Raw genomic sequence first — 23,336 nt, 5'->3', positions numbered from 1 at the left:
TTTTTGAAGGCTTAAAGTAAAGTGCTCCCACACTTTCGATGACTTCGTTCGATTAGTTTTATCTTCCGCTTTTTTCTTTTTCTTTTTCAAGCTTACTCCACTGCCGCCTGCCTCTGTCATCTCACTGAATGCTGCAGAGACCGCAGAAAGCTGTTCGGGAAGCACATGATACTATACTGGCTGAATAAAACCTGCTGTGGCTCATTACTGCCACACTTTGGTCACCGAAGATTTAAAATATGCACGAAATTAGCTGCTTACGCAAATAAAAGTTGTTTAGCAACTAACTGATGACTAAATTAGTTGAAAACTATTTTAATAATCGATTTTAATCGATTAAATCGATTAGTTGTTTCAGCTCTAGTTCAAAGGGCAGATGTGAGCTCCAGATGCTTTAAACTGCGCAGGTTTGTTTACCGCATGCTGTGCTCATGTGAAAAGGCTTCAACAGCACGCGCTCTGGAGACTCTGACGCTATGGAAACAAAGACGTCAAAATAGGTGCAAATGAGCTTCTCCAATACCTCTTTTGAAACTGATTTCATTATAATTGCTATTAGTATTATAAACAGTGCAGAATACTTATTTGTTTATTCAAATATGTGTTGCCCTTTGTAAAATATGGGACAAATCACGCCACGTATTGATTTGATATGGGACGCAAAATTTTACCATTTAAATACAGGAGGACAGGAATGCAGCGAAAACTTTACAGTAGATGGGAAACTGATTGCTCCCACATGACCTTTTGTAAACTGCATTCATGAAAAAGAACTACACAGATAACTTTTTTCACAAATTTGTGAACAGTTTATGGAGCTAATCACCATAGCCCCACTAAAAATGGCCTAGCGACACCCATACTTCTAACGTCCATTTTGGAGAACCAGGACAAATATTTCAGTCTATCACTAAGGCATTAAGTGGCACCGAAATTAGGCACTGAAATCTGCATTCTAACATGCATTCTAACACGTCAGATTAGATTGATAGATAATATCAGAAATATGGTGGGAATTAAGTTATATTTTATCACGTTAAACAACAGAGAGTGAATGTAAGATAGAGATTCTACAGAAATACAAAGCTACACAGAGCTACAATCACAAACCAGCAGTACGTCAAACAGAAAGCAGCAAAGTTAACAGGCTATTTATTTTCAAACCTTTTTACATTTGAATCCAGACAACGACTTGCACTAGATATTGTTTGAGAATGTTTTAAGTAAAGTTAATTTCAACATTTAATAACACGTTTTTGAGATCAAAAGTTGTAACTATATTATTTAATGGACCCAGGCTAATGCGAATGAACAGTTGTATTTGTTGTTATTTTTATTTATTTTTTGTAATAAAAAATTACTTCTGTAACAAATATTGCTCATTGTTCATGTTAATGAACTTAGGTTAAATAATAATTATTTAGCACTTTAATTTGTTTGAAACACTAGTGTACTTTATACATAGTGTTTTTTGAGGTAATGTAGCGTTCTGCAAAATATCCAACACCTTGCATGTCCAATTAATTCTCCAGTAAGCCATGCTGAGAGCAAAACAATAATTTTCAGTGTCCTTTCAGAAGTCCTTTCATCAGCTACCAGTTAAGCATTTTGCATGTAAGATTATTGCAATCTTAGGGGCCTGTAGCCTCGTGGGCAGCGCCCAGTGTCCTGAGTTTAAATCTGTTGTAAGGTTTTTGTCAAGTATAATATTTGTTATCCACATTATTGGATAATATTTAGCATTACTGTGGTTAATCCAGTAGCACCTTTTCTTCTGCATTAATAATGCTCTTTTTTCTACATTCTACTGGTGTTGAACACAACAAAGTCCTGCCTTTTATTACATAACATGGATTAACATTTAAGCCCCCACTCATGACCTTACTGTGCATGCTGAAACAATGGAATCTCTGTTTCAGGCATCATGCTGTTAATAACAGATATTTTATTTTTATTTTATTAATTTAAAAAAGTGCCTATAAAATATTTTCAGTAAGAATAATCCAGCTTTTTCCTGAACACAGTAGTCTTGTCTGCCTTATGATAGAAACATGCTTTACATTTCCAGTCTCTGGTGTTACTAGTCAAATTAATGGACATTTTAATTTGCCCATCCAAACAGAGGTTAGAATCCATCATGGTGGCACTACTTAGGAAAAATTTGGATAAAAGATAGATAATAGAACAGTTAGAGATCAATATAAATCACAAGCCACAGGAAGATAGGGTAGTTCGTGTAATAAACAAGGGGTAACAGTAGGCCTATTCTAAAGCAAAATTATAGTGAAGCCTTTAGTAATTAAACACTATTTTTATCAGATAATTCTGCAGGAATTACTTAGAACCTGAAACAGTATTCTAAAGTGAACCTATTAGTAAATAATAATTACTACATTTTAACTCAAATAAAATGTACACTCTAATAAAACTATAAAAGTAATCAAACTTTGTAAAATACACAACACAACTTGTCTCCGATCTTTATTTCAGATGAGAACATTTTTTAATACAGCATATTTTATTCCATTTTAACATGTATACTGCCCACATTTAAACTAATTTAACAAACATTTTATAATCAAAATGTAAACATTTACTTGTTACATATTTAATTTCCATTATAGGCTAATAAGGGGATTGTAACAAAGTTGTTACTGTAGTAATACTTTGTACTTGTCGTTTTACGCAAGTAATTTTGAAAATGAATAGGCTAATTTATAATTTTACTGTAGTAATATTTCATTGGGGTGTATGTACTTTTACTCAAGTACTTGATTTGTTGGCCACAACCTGACTATTTTAGTGACAGTTTAGTGACAGTTTAGTGAACTGTTCAGTAGTAGTTATTTAATTGTTAAACTTAACTAGTAGATAATTAATAGTAGTTCTTCAGAAGATATTACAGAATATATTAGTTATTGATTAGCTAACTGTTACTTAACACAATCATACAATTATATTACATACTGATTAGTTTACACATCTTCCTTAGTAGTTAACAGTAGTGTTAAGTCATTAATAATCACCTGTTAGTTCTTCAATAATTACTTTTTAATTATGCAGTAAGAAACAGTATTCTAAAGTGTTACCAAACAAAGAATATTGTTAGATGGGGAAGATGTCCCCCTCAAGAACAAACTGTACCATATTTAGTTATGGTTTAGCATGTGCTCGATTTTGCATCAGCCAATGTGTTATTAAAGGTAATAAAGAAAAACATTTGCTAATTTAGCTGTCATCATTACACAAAATGTAAAATTATTCAAAGTTGTGTAAGATGGTTTGTTATTCGATATGAAGTAGTATGAAACTTTTACATCACCATTACAGTGACCAAAATTATCAGTATTATCAGGGTATTTTTCAAATTTGCTGGAAAGTTAAAAAAGTACACAAACCTTAAACCCCAAATCCTACACAAACAGAAATAATTTCATCAAGTTTTATGTCAAAAACAAAAAACAACAAATAAAATTAGCAGCACGATGCACTTGTTGTTTGTCAAACAATTAATCATGATAAATCGCATTCCAAAATATAAGTTTTTGTTTACATAATATATTTTTGTGTACTGTGTATGTTTATTACAGATATCTATCTATCTATCTATCTATATATATATATATATATATATATATATATATATATATATATATATATATATATATATATATATATATATATATATACACTGTTAGCAATTGATGTAATTTTACAATATATTTTACAACAATACACTGTATTCATGGTTTTTATTGTAAATGCAAATGCATGATGGGGAATTGATGGACAGTCCTGTAATATTATTGTAACTACACTGTAGAAGCATTATTTTACAGACACCACAAAGCATTGTGGGATAGCATTAAAACTAGTACTTTCATATTCTTTCTAACATAAAAAGTCCAGTGCCCAGTTGCATGAAATTCCTTAAGTGAGGGTTTCCCTGAGGGAGAAAAAATCCCTGAGGTAAGGGATTTCATTAAGAGCGTCGCAAGAAATCTCTTAACTGTCACCCTTACCTAAGTGTTTATACTAAGCGTTTCACAGTAGTTTCTGACAACATACCGCAAAGATCGCCACGGTTGCTATAGTTATTACCTCTAACAGTAAACAGAACATAACGAACCACAAAGCCAAACCCTTACTAAAATCACAATTGTATTAATATATTTTTGATATGGAGAGTACAAACATAACAGGAAAAAAAAAACATAAACCAAACTGGAAAGAGGACGAAAAGGCAATTATTGTTTTCGCAAGTGGTTATAATAATAATAATTATAATAATAATATTTTCATCCTTTCATCAACCATTCATCGTCTCCAAGGGATTATTACGATCATTAAATACACGCCTTGGTATACCCTCCTCTTCAGTTAACACTAAATCAGCTATCGTATTGTAAGTTGACTTAAGGAAGCTGTTTTGGTCACTTAAATTTATTAAGGTGAAATGGTCACTAAGGACTTTGTAGCAACGCTTAAGGGAACACTTAGATAATTAAGGGGAAAAACTTAATAACAGCCTCAAGTTCCTTAAGGAAACCCTTAGGGTTTTTTCATGCAACCCAAGTTTCACTAAGGGTACCCTTAACCTTATATCTAAGGGATTTCTTAGCTTAAGGAGTTTCATGCAACCGGGCACAGTTTTCTTAACGTTAAAAGAAACTTTTTAAAAGGTATGATGTTCCTCAAACATTCTTTCAACTTAATTTTGATTTAAAAATTAACATTCTAGGAACGTTGATTTGTAACATTCCAAGAACCAAGTTTCCATATTAGTATAATGTTATTTTAAGGTTAGTAAAATGTTCCTGCAACATTCTCTCAGTCATTCAAACACCTGCTGTGATCAAGCAAGAAAGAAAGAGAAATAAGAACACAAACTACAACTTTCTTCAGCCACAGTCTTAGGTGAACTGAAGATACAAGACTTTAAATCTCTCAAGATCTGAATAAACAACTCCACAAACAGCATTACCAGCTTCACTTGTGGTAATACTAACCAGAATGATTTTATTTCTGTCATACATCTACAGAAGTTCTTATTGAAAATTCACAGAGGTTTAAATGGTGATGGCTTAATTAAAATGTTTTTTTGAGATCACCATCATAGAGATCAGGGTTTACTTCAGTTGTGCTCTAGACCCTCAACTTTTGCTGCAATACTTTTTTCTGCAGTTGCAGTTGTTTTCAGAAAACATTTCTGCATATATAAAGCAAATCAACAAGTCTGTTTTAATAACAACCAACTGACGGCACTAAAATGGTTTAAATGACCCAAATGATATAAAAATAAATAATTTGAAACACTGTGTGGTTGGTAAACTGATGTTTAACAGTGAATAAATATTGTTTTTGCTAACTTTTTGTTAAAAACATGTTTTTTCACTCACAGACATCAACATTTGGCGTATTAAACACAACAATGGTGACATGTTTCATGCCAGGCATACAAAACATGTTCATGGCTCCCAGCATGTATTTCATCGGGATTGTCACCACTGTTGAGGATTGTACGACGAGGATTGTGTATTTTATTGTATTAATGCTACTGTAATCACAGCAACACTGTGTATAAAAACAAAATTTTGTTGTATTAAATCAACAGTATATTTCTTGTATATTGTTTGCTGTAAATTCACAGCAATTAGTTGCCAGGAGTTTCCTGTAAAAATACAATAAATTTTTAACAGTATATATATATATAAACATACACATGTGTGTATTTGTATATATATATATATATATATATATATATATATATATATATATATATATATATATATATATATATATATACAAATACACACATGTGTATGTTTATATATTAAATATTTATATATGATATAATTTATATGAATATAAAAATATACACAAGCACATGTTAATTTTTTTTTTAGATATGCTATGTGTGTGTGGGTATTTATATATATATATATATATATATATATATATATATATATATATATATATATATATATATATATATATACATACACACACATACACAGGCACACACACACACACACACACACACACACAATAAATATACACAGCACACATTATGTAAACAAAAACTATCTTTCACCTATCTTTCATTCATTATTTTTTCTGGTGGATTGTCTCATTCTGTATGTGACATTGTACACTGCAAAACCATGCCGTTTTTTACTACCAAGACTAGGGCTGGGTACCGAACTTCGATATATTTATGGTATCGAACGAAAAACTTTGATACTATGAGTATCAAAAAATTATTTATCTTTCGGTGCCAAATTTCGGTTCCAAAAGCGGCCAGTTTTTATTGTGCCAAGCGGCTGTGTCTGTGTGAGCTTGTAGCATACGTGCATGTAAGGAACTAAATTCACCGTGATTGGCTGTCCACCATCACGTGACATGACGGGGAGGATTTCTGAAGATACTCACAGTCACACAACACAAGTGTGATCAACTTCGATCCGTTTCATCCCTTCAAGCGAGTGAACGACGCGAATCAAGTTAGGAATTTAGCATCACTAGTCACGATAGCCCGTCGGACTAGAAAACACAATAGTCCCGGGACGTGTGTCTAATGATTTTGCGAGCCCTTCAACTCAGATCTATCCAAGTTTGTGAAACACTGGTTTCCACACTGGTTTTGTTAAACAAAATAAATGATTATTTAAAAAGATTGACTCAAAAGAATCATCGGTTCACTAATCGGATCATGAACTTGTATTACAGAGCCAAAGATGATCCATTATTGAACATCTCAAATGAATAAAGACTTCAAGTTCATCTGTAAAGCACATAAAGCTATCGTTTGAGTTTATAAACTTCTATTTCATGCATGATTCATATGGATCTTTTAACTGAATGCAAAGTGTGAGTTCTAGGAGAATGTTTGTGTCTTGATGAGCATGTATTGCTCACTAGGAGTCGCTAAATGAACAGCTGCTGTTATTATTTTTTTTTTTTCAACGGAGGATTAGTTGCCATATTGGTTAAAATCCCCAAACTGCATACTTAAATATTAAATTAATAAATGACATCAAAACAGGGGCATTTGCGTTATGATGTGGTGGGCTGCTGTGGGCCAGAAAGTCCAGGGCCATTTTTTGGTCCCAGTCCGTCCCTGAATTTCAGTATTTAAACCGAATGCATCCCCATGACGTTGACTACCACTTTATGTTTGTTAGCTTGTGCTGCTAGTCGGTTGCTGTAGCATTAGCGCTCTTATTTCCTCCTGCACATTTGCCTCTGCACTGGTCCACCCTGATGTTAGGAATAGGAAGACAATACCAGAAGGTGCCAATCTCTTCACACTGGCAGCAAGAGGGAAAATGTCCACGCAAAGATGAGATGAGTGCCACAGAACAGTCACAGGGTTTATTGTTAAAGGTTTGCTACAAATACAGTTTGATTTTGCATTGAAAAGGTTTTTTTTTTTACATTCCTTTACATTTTAGTTGTTTCAATATTTGCCTGTACACAATATCATATGTTTATTTATTTATAATATGTTCATGTTAAGGCAAAAAGGTTTATCTTTTTTTGTTAATTTTGGCCAAGTAAGGATTGATACCAATCCTGAGTGTCTGCTGGCACACCCCATCCAAAAAGCACAACCAGTTGTATTAATAATGTTATCCTGAGTGTGAAGCGTTACCAGAATTTGCTTTTATTAGGGGGAGAATAAAAGTTTTGTGTTTAATGTATTTGTGTTGATGTTGAAATGGATTTTAAAACATATGGTCTCGGAAAAATTATCGTTAGGTACTGGCATCGATACGATTTTGAACAATACCCAGCCCTAACCAAGATGCAGTTTCTGACCGTGAGTTATTCTGTAAGTGTTTAATGTAGTTTTTTGAGCAGTGGGGTTACTCGAGCATGTTTGAATGCAGTGGGGAAGGTACCTGTGAGGAGAGATGTGTTGATGTGTGTGAGTGCAGGTAAAAGTGTAGGAGAGATTGCTTGGAGGGGGTGTGAGGGGATTGGGTCTATAGGACATGTTGAAAGATGGCTGGAGAGGAGAAGTTTTGATATTTCTGCCTCAGTGAGGGGACAAAAGGGGAAGATGGGAGTTTTAGCAATGGGTGTGGTTGGTTTGAAGTCCTGTGTGTGTGGGGCTGAGAATTGATTACTTATCATTCAGTTTTTTTCTGTGAAGAATGTGGCAAATCATCATCATTTATTATTTATTTGACAGGGACAATAGACAATAAAGTATTACCCCAGAATTGGCTATAGAGCTCAATTTCATCTGCTGTCCCTGGGCAGGAGTAAACCAAATTATCAATAAAAATACCATACAAATTAAACACAATAGAATACAAGAAGTATAAAAACATACTCAAAAGTCATTACCTTGTATAGTCAATTATCACAAACCTGACTTGCCTTTAAAAATCTTTTCAAATGTTATTTAAACTGCACAAAGGTAGTACACTGTTTAATATTGTCATGATCTTGGTTCTCTTTCCCTTCCCCTTTTCTCTCAGACTCTTTCCCTCCTCCTCACCTACTCTGCACTCACCATTCCTCTGCTGTTAATCTCCTTCAGCTGCTCCTCATTGTGCTACTCTTTGCGCTTGGCTTCCCGCACCTGTTTCCTCTTCTCCTTTGATTAGCACTCCTACTTCTTTCCCTCTCCTCCCTACCTGCCTTGCCAGATTATTCCTCTAAAGATCGCTAACCCTGTATGTCTTATCCCCTGTTATTTGTCTTAGTCCTAGTCCTGTCTGTTTGGTGTTGCCGAGAGTGTGAGCCTAGAAGTTTTGGCGCTGCTCGTCTCCTGACCTGCCGATCTCTCTCTACTGTGCTATTGCGGAACTGTCCACCGTACTGAATCTGGTGGTTTTGTTTTCTCCTTTTTGCGAGTTTTTTGGTTCCAGTTTTTCCCTTTGGGACTCTTTCTGTTTTTTACAAGTATTCTCAAGCTCCTGAGTTTCGTTCATTAAAGACTGTATCTGCCCCGCGAATTGCTCTCTCTGTTCCTCTTTCCACACAACAAATATCAGTTGGTAAACTATTCCAATTATTAACAACTTTTACAGAAAAAGCTGATCGTCCAAAATCTGTTCTTCTAAAATGCGCTTCACAGTCACCTCTTAACGAGGCTATTGTCTGTCTTATGCTGTAATTGTGCAATGAAACACACATCTTTAAAGGTAGAGGTGCAAGATCATTCACATTTTATTAAAGAGCCACACAGATGGGAAATCAAAAATTACCTGTATTACAGTGTATGATGTAGCTGTCCATCAGTGTAAACAATGTGCAAAGTAATTAAACCAAAAAGTACACCATTTATAAAGTTATTGGCTTCTGAAGTAAGGAGTCGACTCTGAATCGCTGAAACGAGTCGTTATAGATCTCAAATCTTTTGCCCATCTCTATGTAAGTCACTAGGAGCACTTTGCATAATAATCTCCACCTACCGTGTTGAGAGAAACGGAACTCTGAGCTGCCCCACCCCCCACACACAGAAGCTCTGGTTGGTGTGATAACATCATGTCGAGGAGACAGTGTGTTTTTAATTGTAAAGGCAAGTTTGTTTTATTTTCACTGCTAAAGAATGAAGATCAGAAGAACCACAATACCAGAGCAGTACAACAAATCACTGATGACTGCTTTTCTAATCTCGGTGAGTACAAGGCGGGATTTTCAAAGGGTTTGGCCATAAAAGAGAGTTCATTACCAATTTTATTTAGACCAACGAGCATCTCCGAATCACAACGCGAAGTATGATTATGAAGCTATGTTTCTGTTTTCTCCCGAGCGTCTTATCAGTATGTGTGCTGTCTGCAGCCTTTGTCTTTTACAAACACGTCATTAAAATGAACTGTAATTCCGTGAATACTCCGTGAAGAGACATGAGAGAGATATCTATAGAAAGCTTGATATGTCTACTTTAAAACTAAACAAGTGCTGCCGAAAACATATTCTGTGATAAAGTAATCCATATGAAAACAACGCAATGTCTGTTTCATGTCTCCCTTCACTATATCTAATGTGACCAAGCCCCCGCGCCAAACGCGCTATTCAGATTCAAACTGAAGCGCGCGGCTTGAATACACCCACACAGAAGAAAAAGCAGCAAGACTGTTCAAGTTTTTTATTTTACTGTTTGCTTCGCGATGAGAGGAATAAGACATAATTCACCCCAAACAGATGCTAACGCATAGTTTTCCGCAAATTGTGTGCAGAACAACCAATCAAAACTATGTTAGTTGACCAATCAGAACACAGTATGCTACTGAAAGGTGGGTTTTAAGGAAACTGAATCTTTTGAACAGCTTCGTGCGAACCGTTTGGGGATCTCTGAGAATTTAGGTAATTTTAAAAGGATATTTTGACAAAATGACAATGTTTTTCAACCTTGGATGGATTTAAACCTAATGTACAGGACTTATAAACAGTGATAGGAAGTTTACTGGCTCTTTAATTAAATTAAAATTGTGAAATATTACAAAGTTTTTAAAAGTAAAGAGGTTGTTTTTGATAGCACATTTGTATAAACTATGTAAAGGTCTAAGAGTAGATTTTCCTGCTTGTGACCATGAAATAATGCAGTAAGAGAAGTGGAATAAGAATAAGAGTGTCATAGTCTTCTGTCTTTCTGTCACTGTCTTCTGTGAGTTTTTTGTTTGTTTGCTGCCATGTGCTCTCTCCTGTCTTTTTCTGACCCCGCCCACTTTGTTACCTCATTATTGTTTAGTTGGTCCACCTGTGTTTCTCCCTTGCTCCCGGACTCATTACTTTCCCTCCGCACACCTGTTTCACCCATTCACACACACACACACACACACACACACACCTGGTGCCCATTGCCCTTGGCTATAAATTCTCCTCTCTCACACCACTCAATTAATTGTAGTTGCATTGGTTAACTGTGTTTTTGCATTTCTACTGCTCTCCTCCCTGTGAGTTGCTTCTGTTTTTGTTTTTGCCTTGTTGGCCTTCTTATTAAAATATAATTCCCCTGCATTTGGACCCTGACCCTGTTCTTTATTTGCTGGCCCATGACAAAGAGAGAAACAGACTAATATTTGTCATGTGGAGGTTAGAACGAACTCAAGCGCAGACAGGAAAATTACAACACACAGGGTTTATTGATCACAAAAAGGGGAAAACAAAACCCACGAGGGGGAAAACAACGACTAGGGCAAGGACAAGATGATTTAACAATACTAGGAAGACACGATAAACAAAAGACTCTTAACACAGGAACTCTAACTACAAGTAAACAATCACGGGTAATATAACGTCTCTACAATGTGTAACAAAGTAACAATGAACCGCACAGGACAGTGAACACAAGGGGATAGAAATAGGGAGACTAATCATAACAAAACAGGAGACACAGGTAAAGCAATAATGACAAAACTAGGATAACAAGGGGGCGGGGCAAGGAAACGAGACAACACAAGCACATGGCCCAAGGCCAGGCCATGTGCTTGCAAACAAAACACGGGCCTGTCATGATCCTGCCTCAAGACTAGAGGAAAATCAAGGACACAAGGGCAGAATCATGACAATATTAGCGGAGATGGCATTCTTCTAATGATGTAGCAAGAACATCGGTTGTTATGGGAAGTGTTCCCGGTTCCGGTTTACCTAATTAATGCAGCCTAAAAATCCTTTAACGGATTTGGATATTAAAAGCATATTAGTATGTTATATGTAAGCCAGGTTAAAGAGATGGGTATTTAATCTCGATTTAAACATCACCATTACTTCAAACGAGTTATATTTTAAGCCTGTCCTCTGAGAAATCCTAAAAACATTGTTATAAATTGAAGCAACACCTCCCCCTTTGTCTTCATACGCGTGTTTATAACAGTAATCTTGGGGGGTGGACTCATTTAAAACAATGTAATCATCTGGTTTTAGCCAGGTTTCTGTCAAACAGGGCACATCTAGATCATGATCAGTGATCATATTATTTACAAAAAGTGTTTTCATTGAAAGCGTATTGCATCTGTTTTTTGTTTGTTGAACCTCAATTAAATTGTTACTCTTAACATGGTTTGGACGTTTTTTGTATTTTCTAGTTCAGGGAACAGACACAGTCTCTATAGTGTTATATCTTGGTGAAAGAGTCTCTATGTGCTGAGAATTAACTGACCTTTGTGACGTGAGGCAGCTAGCAGACGGTCGGTTTAGCCAGTTTGTCTGCTTCCTGACCTGGACCCCAGTTAGTCAAGTATAAACTCTAAGAATATTTGCCATATTTCTAGAGAGAAGAGCGGCGCCACCCCAGGAGGGATGAAGACCATCTCTTTTCAACAGGTCAGGTCTGCCCCAAAAGCTTGTCCAATTGTTTTAAATCATGGTTCAAATCATACTCATCTGACTGCCATCAATTCATTACAATGAATGAAGAGGTATCATATCGATCAAAAGTGGAGTATGGAGTAGCTGCACGATATTGGGAAAAAATTACATTGAGATATTTTATTTTTCTGCTATTTATATTGGGATATGAAATCTATTCAGATTTTTTCTTACAAACAAAAATGGGGTGAACACACTTACATTCTCATTTTAAATTATTTAAACATCAAAACCATCCTGTCAGTTGATTAATATGCATGAGGGAGAGAGAGCAAGACAGAGCTCATGTTTGAAGAAGGTGTCTCTCTCTCTCTCTCTCTCTCTCTCTCTCTCTCTCTCTCGTGCGTGCTGTCGCTCTCGCTCTCTCTCACGCCTGCTCTCTCTCTCTCTTTCTCTCTCTCGCACGTGCGCGCTCTCTCTCTCTGCCCTGTCAAAACTTTCACTCTATGATGGTTAAGTTGTGCAATGAATCCGCGAATCACATTTGTCAAGGGCCGGGGAGCAGCTGCCCCGTACAGTTAATGAATAACAGATCAACTACGACAGCCTACATCGCACATCCTGTGATGTGACTATCGTGGATTCGTACATCGCGATATCGATGCTTAAATGACACATCGTGCAGCCCTAGTATGGAGTACCTCAGGTCTCAGTACTAGGGCCATTTATTTTCATGCTTTACATGTTACCCCCGGGAGATATCATCAGGAAGCAGTGTGTTAGCTTTCACTGTTATGCTGATGATACTCAGCTGTATATTTATTTGAAACATAACAATTCGAAAACTTTATGATATAAAGCCAGAATGAGAAATAATTTATAACTGCTTAATTATTAAAAAAAGGTGTTAATTATAGGATCTAAACTCTCTTAAAGGTGCTGTAGGGAACTTTTGTAAAAAAATATTTTTTACATATTTATTAAACCTGTCATTATGTCCTGACAGTAGAATATGAGACAGATAATCTGTGAAAAAAATCAAGCTCCTCTGGCTCCTCCCAGAGGTCCTATTGCCATTTGCAGAAACTCCATCGCTCCCGGTAAAAAATAACCAATCAGAGCTGCGGTCCGTAACTTTGTTTGTGTTCAAAATGTAGAAAAATGTATATAATAAGTAAGTACACCATGAATCCATTTTCCAAACCGTGTTTTTGGCTTGTCCTGAATCACTAGGGTGCACCTATAATAAGTGTTTATATTCGGACTATTTTAGATTGCTTCAGGGATACCGCGGCGGAATAACCCAGTACCTTTGTGATTCTTCATAGACATAAACAGAGAGAAGTAGTTCCGGCTACGATGTTCTTCCGCAAAAGCAAGCAGTTCTGTTTATTAACCGCTAGAGCGTCAAATGTTCCCTACTGCAGCTTTAATCTAATAACCTAGAACGCTGTCTAAGACTTCATGGCTGCTCTGTCAATTCTTCATCATCTGTTAGGAACCTAGGTGTGCTATTTGATAGTAATCTTTTATTTGAAAGCCACAATTCTAGCAATGGTAAAACTGCATTTTTCCATCTCAGAAATATAATATATAAGATTTCCATCTTCATTTATATATATACACATAAATATATATATATATATATATATATATATATATATAAATGTAGATCTATGCTCTCAATGTCAAATGCAGAAACATTAGTTCATGTATTAATTATCTCAATGTTAGATTATTGTAATGCTTTATTTGGTGGTCGTTTTGCACGCTTAATAAACAAACTCCAGCTGGTCCAAAATGCAGCAGCTACAGTTCTTACTAGAACCAGAAAATAAGACCATATTAGCCCGGTTCTGTCAACACTGCACTGGCTCCCTATCAAACATTGTATAGATTTTAAAAGCTTGCTTATTACTTTTAAAGCCCTGAATGGTTTAGCACCTCAGTATTTGACGGAGCTCTTATTGCACTATAGTCCTTCACTGTCGCATGTAAAGTTCTCCTTATTTGTTTTTTCCTGTCCTCGTCATGTGCATTCATCTACAATTGTGTTTGATTAATTAGTTTATAATTTTCCCAGGAGTGTCTCATTAGTTTCTGTCCATTTAAACACTGTTTTCCAGAGTTTTCTTTGTCTGCTGTTAAATGTCTTCTTAGTTCCTGTATTTGCCTGTTGATTAATACATTCCATATTTGAAGAATTCTTCTGTGTCTCCTCACTCCTTCCCAAATGTAACATGACAGAACAGCAGACTACAACAAAACAACAGTAAGCGGTGCCTTCTCTACCCGTGTTTGCTATATAAATAAAGGTGACTTGACTACACAAACTGTTACATGTCATCCCAGACTACATATCCCAGCATCCATTGCTCTGATTAGACACACACATAAGCCATGGACTTCCTCCCCCTTATGGCTGAGTATGGGCTAGTTGCATATCTCCGCCATCTTGGATTTCCGGTCTTGCGAGTGTGTGCGTAGATATTTCCGGTTGTGTTTAAAGGCCGTGTTGCAAGGTAAATTTTTTTACAAATTTGTGCAATTTGCTTGTTGGTAATAAACATTTAAACTGTTATCCATTGTATGTTCTGTTGTTGGGTATCACAAAACGGAATATAATACGAAAAAGTAGGTACTATTTTACAGTGGTTTCCTTTCCCCCACAATGCATTGCATCATGTCACGTTGGGGAGAGAATTTACCAAAGCCGCCTTGAGAGCATTGAGAGTGACTAGAGAGAGACGAGTAGTAGACGAGAGTATTCAGGTAGCGCAGATTTTAGATAAATACATAGATATAGACAGATAGATAGACTAGATGTATAGATAGATAGACAGGCAGATAGATAGACAGATATCGACCAACAGCGACCCAAACCCACTCACTTCCCTACAGCACAAGCTTTCTAAGGCAGTTTACATGGGACGGCACCCACACAAGCTCCTGTCAAACACAGCGACACACACACGGCTACGTTTGCAACAACATTTTCACCGGAGGAAGAGATAAACGCTTAGAAACGTCCATATAGCTAGCATGATGCCTTCTATTTCTAAATGACAAAGACAAAGTTTACTAGTACTACGACACTGTGACAAAGGTTACCGATACTTATCTGAACTAACGTCATGATCACTGCCACTAAATACAAAGAAAACGTAGATTTTTTTTCACTCGGTGCTACTCAATGACAGTAATAAATAAATAAAATTATATATATATATATATATATATATATATATATATGTGTGTGTGTGTGTGTGTGTGTGTGTGTGTGTGTGTCGTTATTGTGCACTGCTGCTTGTAGATTAGCTCATTGCTGCGATGCTAAATGATAGCAACTCACCGGGACACTTCACCAACTCACCACTCATTCTCCTCGGACCATGCATTACAGGCTTTAACGGACATCAGTTCTTGGCAATACCTCATTTGCCCTCTCACGGCTGGCTCGATCGAAATTACACGGCTGCTGGCCATCATACATGTTTGCTCTCGCCACCTCTTCCTCATCCCAGTCAGTCGCTATAGTTCTGATGCTGCGTTCCAGGCAGGTTTTTGAGCTCGTAATCACTATTTCATACCACTACTAACGACTTTGTACCGTTCCAGGCAAGTTATGCCAAACTTTCTGAGCGCAAGGAATTGTAACTAGATTATTTATTTTATTGTAACGTTGCATTGACCCAAAATCGTTTTTTTCAACGTGTACCCCTTGCATAAACACAGCATCCGTAGGTAGTATTATTCGTATGGGCTGTCATCGTTGTTTCGCGTGCTGTGTGACCTCGGAACTCGGAGTGCATCGATCTAGTACGAGACACGAGTTCACAGGTGGGAAGTCACGGGTTTGATTGCCGTTCCAGTGCACTTTCACGGGTTTACGGTTGGAAAAACACGGGTCAGGGGTTGCCTGGAATGGGGCATCATACTAGGCTGAGGCTTCCTTTCCTCGACTTCTCCCCAACATGACGTCATCACCGAGTTGCGTAAAAAAACCGTTAATACCAAAAACTTAAAAAATAGGTCTTTAAGACCATTTTTGAAATGATATACATATCTTGAGTGATTTATGTACCCATTAATCGAAAGTGGTGGTTAACCTGCAACATGGCCTTTAAAGTCAGTGCAGAGAACCGGAGAAGTCCAAATATTACCTTCTATATGTTTACAGGATTTATAATATCACTTCAAATGCAAATAAGATATACACTGCTATTATCACTATACTATAAATGTTAACTGAGCCAGTGGATTTGAAACTTGTGTATGTTTGGGTCTGGTGAATGAATTAAATACACTAATGTTCACTACTGTTCACGAGATGAAAGTTGAACTCACGGTGTGTATACAGAGCTATATAATGTATTTTAATCTTACCAAATATGTAAATGTACAAATTACTTATTTTTCGAAAATGTTTGCATTATTATAATTATTTTTTATATTAAATATTTACCTCGTGAGACATGGGCTTCGATTTATCTTCAGAAGTATCCATTTCTCAATTGTACACATACATCAGTCTGTTTCATCGTTATTTTCACAACATATTTTATTATTTTACACAATAAAAAAAATACATGACTAATTTTAATATCTGTTTAATCTGATAATTAATGCAAAAGAATAACAATATACATGGCTGCTCATAGACAGATAATGATTTATGCTGCAGATCTTTCACAAAACAAATAAACATAGATAAAAACACACACACATGAATGCAAACAGTGATATTTTATTTAATGCAAACATACCATAATTATATTACGTTTAATTGTACAGTTAGTTATCAAATAAAGTTAATAAAACAGGGTTTATCAGAAATCTCTGTGCGTCTTGTTTGACAGTCAGAAACATTGATCATACATGACAGTCAGAACAAAACCAGGTCTTCGAAAATGAAACGTATTGCATATTTGAGAGGTTTGTGTTTGAAAGAAGAAATCCCTGTGGACCTGACCTGACGCTGATCCGCATAATCAACAGAAGAATAAACAATCTCCGTGTTGTCTCTTGATGAATATCCACACAGAGGTACGTAAAATGTAGGGAGGATGTTTCCCCATGTTTTTGATATACCCACTATCCGCTGTTAAATTTGAAAATCATACATTTTATACATCTATCCACGTTACTTATGTGAGTTTCCCTTACAGTCCATGCGAGCCTCGCAAGACTGGAAATAAGTATGCACACACTCGCGTCGCTGAAGCTTACCGGCGCCATCTTGTGCACCTAGCCCATTGTTTGTGAATATCCTAGTGGTAGCACATTATGGATCCCAGTTTTCTGTCCTAGTTTCTAGTCCTTAGTTCCTAGTGGGGATGTGCTGAATTAGGCTTTTGAAACAGTGAGACTTTTAAAACAAACTGCGTTGATGCTTTGAAGCTTTTGACACAGTGCTCTACCCCATCATCTGGTGATCAATAAAAATTCTTACACCAACTGTATCATTTTAGATGTTTTGTTCAATGGGATGTTATTGTAAGGTTATTGTAATTGTCCATTTACTAAGCATATGTGTCATAGCAGGGTGGCATGTGTGTGTGCAGCGATAGAGTTTCACAAATTTATTGTATTTTGCACAATACAACAGCAATCTTTTCTTAATTTTTATTTTCATCAAACTTGTGTCTTTTCAGATAAATAGAATATTTAATATGCCAATAAATAACCTACATAATTTTTATTGCACCATTTTTGTGTCTTTCTTACAAAGCAATTACAAACATGAACATTGTTAAAAAACAAATACAAAGGCAGTTATTGCATTTAAAATATTTTGCTATATTTTCTTGCCAATATGTACTATTGTATATGTATACAGTACTATGGTTAACAACTATGATACACAACATAAAAAAACACTACATACATATTGGCATGCTGACTGATTTGATTATAAAATTGCACTAAATCTATCATGGGTATGGGACAGTGTAAATGACGCGCTTTGTATTTGAGCCTGGCGTGATGTGTCAGTGGGGTAACAAAGCTTCGTTTTCACAGGTCATGTTACAGCCTCATTTCAAGCAATGCTCCAGAACACTTTTCGTGTGTCAAAAACTCAAAACGTGTGTAGACACTAGGTTTCGATCAACCCATCCCTAGTTCCTAGTCATAGTTTTGTCTTGCCTATTTAATTTCCTGTGTTACCTGATTCTAGTCTGTTTATCTTGGATTATCCCTTTACCTTTCTGTTTCGGACCGTGTTTGCACCTCGCCTGGACTATTGCTCGTGGTATTGGATTTCCGTCTTGTCAAGGCCTCTGGATAATATTTGCTGTAGACTGACTTCAGCCCATTTTGAATTACTCTTTTGTCTTACCCTCAATATACCTGATGCCATTGTCAGAACCTTGCTTGTTTTATGATCACACCTTTAAATAAAAGCTTTGTAGATCCATACATCTCACATCTCAATTGCCCTGTAACAGATATGTAGTGAACAATGTAATAAATAACCTTTTTTCTTTTCAGGAAAGGTGACTATGAGGACTGAGACAGGGCCTGGGACTGAGGTGACACCCCAACATGAGGGCACTGAAGTTACCATTCCAGAGTCAGGCTCAGATGGTAAAACGGCGAAAGAGGTAGGGAAATGTTTTAAATGTCCAACTAATTTTTAGTTTTTTTGCAATTTTTTAAAAATGTAATATAAACTGATATAATGTAATATAAACGTATAATATGTACTGATTATAGGATGTCAATCCTTATGATGACACTGAAGATGTACATGATGCATCAGACAGAACAACATCCAACAAGAGTCCAAGATCCCCTCAAAAAGGCTTAAAACGGTCCAAGACTGTTCCCTTTAAAGTCACACTTTTGGACAGCTCTATTTATGAAGAGAACATTGAGGTAAGTGAAAGAGTTGTTTCAATGGTGTCAGCATGACACAATTGTCTTTATGCCTCATGTGAAATCCTAAGAACCCTTTAATAAGCTCATAAATGAACTGTTTTTGTCACTGACATCTTTGACTGGAATCATATCTAAACTGAAACTGCCATAGGTTATTGTAAAATATACTTTCCCTCACAGTGATGTTTTAGTGTACAAACTCCAAAAAAAAGTATTGGAATTGGATTTTGAACCTTTCTCCATTCTCTACCTTTGTTAAACTGACAAATGTATAAAGGAAATATTTACACTGAACAATTTGATTGTGCTTTGTAAATATGAAAACCTGTTTGAGTCTTCATAACAATTGGAACATCAAAGTGCACTTCCCAAGGGAAGTCATGGCCTAGTGTTTAGAGAGTATGACTCCCAAACCTAGGGTTGTGGGTTTGAGTCTCGGGCCGGCAATACCACGACTGTGGTGCCCTTGAGCAAAGCACCGAACCCCCAACTGCTCCCTGGGCGCCTCAGCATAAAATGGCTGCCCCCTGCTCCGGGTGTGTGTTCACTGCTGTGTGTGTGCACTTTGGATGGGTTAAATGAGCACAAATTCTTAGCATAGTCACTTTCACTTCACTATTGATACTTAACTCATACTGCGGCTGCTAATACGCTATGAGGGAAAACTGTGCAGTGTAACTCTTCGTGCAGTGAATTCGTGCCGGCAATACCACGACAAACCGTGGTTCACTGCAAAACTCAGACAGCTCCGTCAGGCCAAAGAAGATGCTTACAGGAAGGGGGACAATGTCTTGTATAAACAGGCTAAATACACACTGGAAAAGGAGATCAAAGTGGCAAAGAGGAATTATTCTGGAAAAATAAGGACTCAGTTCACTTCCAACAATTCAGCATCAGTGTGGAAAAGTCTGAAAGAGATTACCAACTACAAGACACCACCCCCCAGCACAGTGGAGAATCAACGACTGGCAGACGATCAGAACAAGTTTTACTGCAGGTTTGAAAGAACACCCATCACCTGCCCTGAACGCCTACCCACACAACCGTTCACACCATTCACAACTCCTGCAACCCACCCTGAACACCTCTCCAAACAACCGTTCACACCATTAACAACTCCTGCAAACCATCCTGAACACATCTCCAATCAAGCGCTCTCACCATTGACACCTCCTGCACCCCCCCTCCCCCTCACCTGCAATACAGATCAGCGAGGATGCGGTGCGCCAGGTCTTCCGGAAGCAGAAAAGGAAAAAAGCACCAGGCCCAGATTGTGTTACACCAGCCTGTCTGCAATCCTGTGTTGACCAGCTGGCCCCCAACTTCACAAAAATCTTCAACAGATCACTGGAGCTGTGCGAAGTCCCTTCATGCTTCAAACGCTCCACCATCATCCCCATCCCAAAGAAACCCAAAATTACAGGACTAAATTACTGCAGGCCTGTGGCTTTAACATCCATAGTCTTGAAGTCATTTGAAAAACTGGTGCTGGCCCACCTGAAGGACATCACCGGACCCTTGACAGACCGGGGACTTATGTGAGGATCCTTTTTTGTGGACTCCAGCTTGGCCTTTAACATGATCATCCCAAACCTCCTCCTGCCCAAACTAACTCAGTTCTCTGTGCCCACCTCCATCTGTTAGTAGATCAACAGCTTCCTGACAGACAGGCAGCAGCTAGTGAGGCTGGGAAAATACACATCCAGTACCCGTACAATCAGCACCGGAGCTCCCCAGGGCTGTGTTCTCTCCACACTGCTCTTCTCCCTGTACACTAATGATTGCACGTCTAAGGACCGCTCTGTCAAGCTCCTGAAGTTTGTAGCTGACACTACACTCATCGGCCTCATTCAGGACGATGACGAGTCTGATTACAGACAGGAGGTTAAAGAGCTGGCTGTCTGGTGCACTCTCAACAACTTGGAGCTTAACACCCTAAAAACAGTGGAGATGATAGTGGACTTCAGGAGAAACCCCTCTGCACTCCCCCCACTCACAATCATGAACAGCATTGTGACTGCAGTGGAGTCATTCAGGTTCCTGGGCACGACTATCTCTCAGGACCTGAAGTGGGACATTCACATTGACTCCATTGTGAAAAAGGTCCAGCAGAGGTTGTACTTCCTTCACCAGCTGAGGAAGTTTAACCTGCCACAGGAGCTGCTGAAACAGTCCTACTCTACAATCATTGAATCCATCCTCTGCACTTCAGTAACTGTCTGGTTCAGCTCAGCTTCTAAATCTGACCTCAGAAGACTACAGAGGGTTGTCCGGACTGCAGAGAGAATCATTGGTACAACCATCCCTTCTATTCAAGAACTGTACTTATCCAGAGTGAGCAAAAGAGCTGGAAAAATCACTAATGAACACTTGATAATAACTGTGGAACACACTACACTTTATATTTATTTACACATACACTTATTTATCTAACACACATACTTAGTATACACTTAATTTTTGCACAAAATATACGTGTACATACATAACTGCTTTTTGTAATATACCTGCCTACAATTGTCAATTTGTATATTGTCATTCCTTATCTACTTATTTGTATTTTTAGTATTTTTTATTCTTTTATTATGTGTTTTATGTTCTGTCACTGTCATTCTGTTGTCCTGCGGAGCTTCTGTCATGAAAACAAATTTCGCGTATGTGTAAACACACCTGGCAATAAAGCTCATTCTGATTCTGATTCTGAATGAAAAAATGAAAGAATGGCTCGGCAGCGGAACTGCATAAGCCTATGGTGACAAAGACTGCCAGAGGGCTATATCTGGCTATATAAGCAGCACTTCGCCATGTAAAAACAATGAGTTTTACAGAATAATTAACTCAAATGATACATAGGGAATTTGAATAATTAATCAGGAATATGATTAATTTATATCTCAGATGACAGTTACATTCAATTTGATTGATTATGAAAAATAGCTCAATTGCCTATACCAATAAATAATCAGGGCACTGTATCTTACTCATTAATATGTCAATATTCCATTCTTCATACCAATTATTGTGATCTCTTACTGTAAATTACTGCAAATCAAACGGTGGTTTGTCCAGCAAACCACTGTTGACCTATCAATTTTCAATAAAGTTATCACGCCTTATAATTCAAGGAAAAATATTCTCTGGCCATGAAAACATTATCCTATCCTTATGATAAATTTAGTTTCTAAATTTAAAGCTTGTAGCTAAAGATCAGACATCTCAGTGACTCGTAATGTAAGTGGGGTGGAGTCCAAGCCAATCGTCAGTATATGGGTTTTTAATAAATCAACTAGTAATACATCAAACTACAAATCACACAGAGTAAATATGCGTACGACAATACAAACAGTAAGCTTTATACAAGACATAACGGAATCCAAATAAAAGAGAGAGAGAGAGAGAGAGAGAGAGAGAGAGAGAAAATAGAATGAGATCACATAAGGAGCTCAGGTATGGAAATCATAGTCAGTAACTTTTGGAAGCCAACAACGATCAGATCATAGCAACAATTTAAAGCAGCATTTAAATCTCCATAGAAAACTGATACTTGCATGGCCCAGTGTGCATGGCGTGAGATCGGCGTCGAGCGTGTGAGCTTTGCGCTGTTCCTTTTGAAAACAGCGTGTGTGGTCCTGGAGGCCATGTGACGCGCGTGCACGCTGCACTTGATTTTGGCGTGAGCGTGTAGCACGTGGTCCTTTGTTCTGTCCTCGCGGGGTATTTGAAAGGTTCAACAAACAATGTTCCAGAATTCGTCTTCCTTGTGTGGAGAGGCGAATAGTTGAATAAACTTAGTAAAGAAAAGAAAAGAAACAACAAAAACGAAAGCTTCCAAAGGAGCCATTAAAATGGCTTTTACTCTCAGCCCCTGTGCTGAGGGGGGCTTGCGCTATGAGGCCACGCGGAAGCAACGTTGGTCGCACAGGAGAGCAGCGTGTCCGAGGACCAAGAACGAGAAGAAGAGAGGAAGAGAGTAGAGGCGGACCTTGTTCGGTCGTTCTTATGGCTTGAGATGATCTCCGCCCCTTTTTCGAGGGAACATCCAATGAACGTCCGCGATCTGCAGCGGGGGGGAAAACTTCCTTTGTCTCTGTGGAGACAACCCCCTGATGATTTAGGGCTTCTCCGAATTCATCGGGGAGTTCTAGCAACACTTTAATTCCAGATTAAATACATTTTTCATTACTTTG

At 37.4% G+C, this 23,336-nt stretch overlaps 1 protein-coding gene across 6 annotated transcripts in view; it reads left to right on the top strand.

Moving 5' to 3' along the window:
• LOC127967982 (band 4.1-like protein 1) overlaps positions 1-23,336 on the top strand; it is a 363,306-nt gene that overhangs the window by 58,806 nt on the left and 281,164 nt on the right. For all 6 annotated transcript variants that reach the window (XM_052568756.1, XM_052568757.1, XM_052568755.1 and 3 more), the window contains 2 exons: positions 18,760-18,872; positions 18,985-19,146. In XM_052568756.1, the coding sequence (XP_052424716.1) occupies positions 18,771-18,872; positions 18,985-19,146 (264 nt within the window). In that variant the 5' untranslated portion in view covers positions 18,760-18,770. The remainder of the gene's footprint in view (positions 1-18,759; positions 18,873-18,984; positions 19,147-23,336) is intronic.

Source organism: Carassius gibelio, chromosome B11 (genome assembly GCF_023724105.1).
Source record: "Carassius gibelio isolate Cgi1373 ecotype wild population from Czech Republic chromosome B11, carGib1.2-hapl.c, whole genome shotgun sequence".
Taxonomy (NCBI): Eukaryota; Metazoa; Chordata; class Actinopteri; order Cypriniformes; family Cyprinidae; genus Carassius; species Carassius gibelio.
This window is presented reverse-complemented; position numbering and strand designations above follow the sequence as displayed.